General features: G+C 36.1%; 1 protein-coding gene across 1 annotated transcript; it reads left to right on the forward strand.

The window, feature by feature from the left end:
* The first annotated feature begins 445 nt into the window (after positions 1-445).
* LOC149176803 (protein TIFY 10b-like) lies at positions 446-2,635 on the forward strand. The gene is made up of 5 exons (XM_089423197.1): positions 446-999; positions 1,311-1,410; positions 1,494-1,668; positions 2,002-2,059; positions 2,161-2,635. The coding sequence occupies exons 1-5, from the start codon at positions 734-736 to the stop codon at positions 2,249-2,251; spliced, it is 690 nt and encodes a 229-aa protein (XP_089279323.1). The 5' UTR covers positions 446-733; the 3' UTR covers positions 2,252-2,635.
* Positions 2,636-3,216: the final 581 nt, after the last annotated feature.

Raw genomic sequence — 3,216 nt, forward strand, 5'->3', positions numbered from 1 at the left:
ATATAAATATATAATGAATAGTTATGATTATTTATATAATTATTAATTATAAGGAATATTTAGTTTTTAGCAATATATACTTAATAATTATTTTAGTGTTGTAAATATATGTTTATTAAATATATCGAACACATTTATTAACGTAGTTGCAGATGTGCCTCACATACCCCTGTCAATCTTAATTTTTTTAAAATAAATTACCTTGGAACAGCTCTCAAGGTTACATAATCATGTTTGCCTACGATTGGATAGTTACTTTTCAACGGTCAGAGTCGGACAAAAAAGTCGTGTCGGATATAGCACTTGATTAGTCCGCCGAGGCGGCAGACCCAGAAGAAGCAAAGCGCCCACGGCTCTGAGGAAATGGCGGGACCATCGCCATTTGTATTATTCGTGACATGTTCAAATAATAAATATCTGCGCCACAGGTGCAAAACATTACACAAGTTTTCTTCGCCCTTCCCCGAAGCTTCGTGTGACTGTGAGGAAGAGGAGCAGCGGGGTCTTTATTTTTCATTTGTCATTAGGAGTGCAACCACTTAAAATCTTGGATAAATTTGAAGGCGTTGTTAGAAGGCGTTGTTACAGTAGTGATGGCTGAGTTAATGAGGAATGCAACCATCTCGGGAGTAATGTAGTTGTTACTACACGTGCGGCAGAAGCGAAGTATAAGAACAATGGTTCGTTGAGAAACTAGTTTTCTGAGGAAGGGAGCTTCACATCCGAACTGAAAATGGCGTTGGCGTTTGAAGAGCAATGCAATGAGGAAAAGGGTTTACCATCTTGGCTTCGGAGTGTAAATGGCGTTGCTAAGCGGCCAGTTGCAGAGTTTATACCTCGGCTGGATCTCTCCTCTGTTGGGAGAAGTTTTAATTGCACTAATTTATTCCCCAGCCAGTCTGGTTTTGGATCCCCAATCGCAGTAATGGGGACGGAGGACAGCATCACTTCGTCGGATGATGATCAGGATGGTTGTTCTTGCTTTGTGACGAGTTTCAGGTGTGGAATTGTATTTGGTAGAATTACTACTGCGCTCTTTTTTTAAAGCTAATTCTTGCGATTAGGTAGGTTTGCTAGGCTTATTTTATATCACAGAGAGATTTGTAATTCAGTATATTCAATATGGAATTAGATAAAATTAGATATATATATAATATCATATAATTTTAAATAAAATAATTTAAAACAATCTTATTGTATTTTACCCTTTAAAGAATTTTGCACATCAAAAAATTTCATCCCTCTAAAACTCATAGCTCATGTCATATCCTGACATAAAATGGATTATTTTGGATTATTTTGAAATCCAGCTCCGCTGCATCCACAATTCCGACTAAGAAATCCGGTGCGCAATTGACAATTTTCTACGGTGGAGCGGTGAACGTGTATGACGATATTCCTGCTGATAAGGTATGGGTATTGAAATTCAAACGGTTTTGGGGATATTGGCCGGACATAGATTTTATTATGATGACATCTGTTTGCTTAAACAGGCAGAAGCCATAATGTTAATTGCCAGCAATGGAAGCTATTCCAGTTATCCCGACAATGGAGTCCAGAACGGCCCATGTGGATCGCAGACTGAGCAGAAAACAGCCCTTCATGTTGTAAAGTTATCGGACAGAACAGCGATCCACCACCAACCTGCTAATTGCAAGGTGCACATAGGTACGCCCAAGGCCACCAATTATGGATGAGGTCACAAAATTATACAATCTACCTTTAAATTTAAGGGATTTTTTCCCATTTCGTATATAGTATTAACGTTAAATTTGTGGCGATAAATTAGTATTAAATATGTACTCATAAATTAGCGTGTTTAACTAAAACAATCGAATTCAATCTGATATGTCTACATAGAACTAATTAGTAATAACATCTATTATTCTAACCCTTTAAAGTAGCATACAAATTCCTTGGTACCAATATTACTAGTTCCCTATAGAAATATAATTGATTTGATTTCTGATCATGTCCATTTGGCAATGGCGTCTTGATCAGATCTTCCAATAACGAGGAAGCAGTCTGTGCAACGTTTTCTGGAAAAGCGAAAGGAGAGGTACCATAACAGCTTCATATTTCCCATTCTTTTCTGTACGCCAGTGAAACTCACAAGTCAAAACTAAAAATGAAATGGTTATCTTCTATTGTGTTGTGCAGGGTTAATGCAATTGCGAAATCTCCATATAGGGCAGCCGAAAAGGACAATACTAGCCCTCAACAACGTCCATCGTTATCACCGTTTTTTTAAGGGCCGCACTCGACTTCTCCTTCATAATCCCGTCCTCCACCATTGAAGTCTCTTGTATATTTTTCAAAACAGCAATTTACTATGCAAGTTGATATAATCGCACGGCATATTCCCAATATTCACTGCTATCTATATGCTTTAGTATCGATGCCCCAGTACTGGTTAATGCAGATGGATGACCACAATCAGCTTTGTTGCAGTGAATGGATAGATAAAATTAATATACGTTTGTGTTGGATTTGGGCCGTATTTAATATAAATATGGAGCACCTAGAGACAGGTTTGTTTCAACTTTTTAACAGATGTATGATTCATGTTGTCTAGTTACAGAAATATAGAGATATTTACAAATCCGGACTCTCTACGTTCCGTTTATTTTAAATATTTCTACCTGGAAATTGATCAGGCATGATGGAATTTTTGCGATTCTACATTTTTCAAAAGGATGATTCATGACATCGTGATTTAAGCACATATTGAAAGATGATTCATGACATCGTGTTCTAGCACATATTGTTTATTAGGGTTTCGATTACATCAAAACCGGGAAGGATTAGTAATCTTTTAAAACATTATTATTACCTTATCTACTAGAGTGGGATATGCAAATCTGGAATTAATTTGGTGTCAAAGCTAATTTCATATTATTTCCTATCATGTTAGGTTTTCCATTACACCAGGTTTTCCATTACACCAAAAACATTAGATAATAGTAAAATTCCAAACTATTATCATTATCATTATTTTTAATTGTCTCAGAGTGAATTCAAGAATAACAATTAATCCCATATCAATTCCCATAAAATCCTAGTGTGAAAATCCAACATCACCAAACAGAAAACCATAATTAATCTTACAAAGAAAATCTCAAACGTAGAAATTAATGTTGGACTGAAAGTTTGATTGCTATTTAAATATTTTGAGTTGGCATCGGATGTCCTTCGACGACAAAATCAGGAATCTTT

This window comes from Pinus tabuliformis, chromosome 4_1 (genome assembly GCF_031772625.1).
Source record: "Pinus tabuliformis cultivar Carrire ecotype Pingquan chromosome 4_1, CPIR1, whole genome shotgun sequence".
NCBI classification, from domain to species: domain Eukaryota; kingdom Viridiplantae; phylum Streptophyta; class Pinopsida; order Pinales; family Pinaceae; genus Pinus; species Pinus tabuliformis.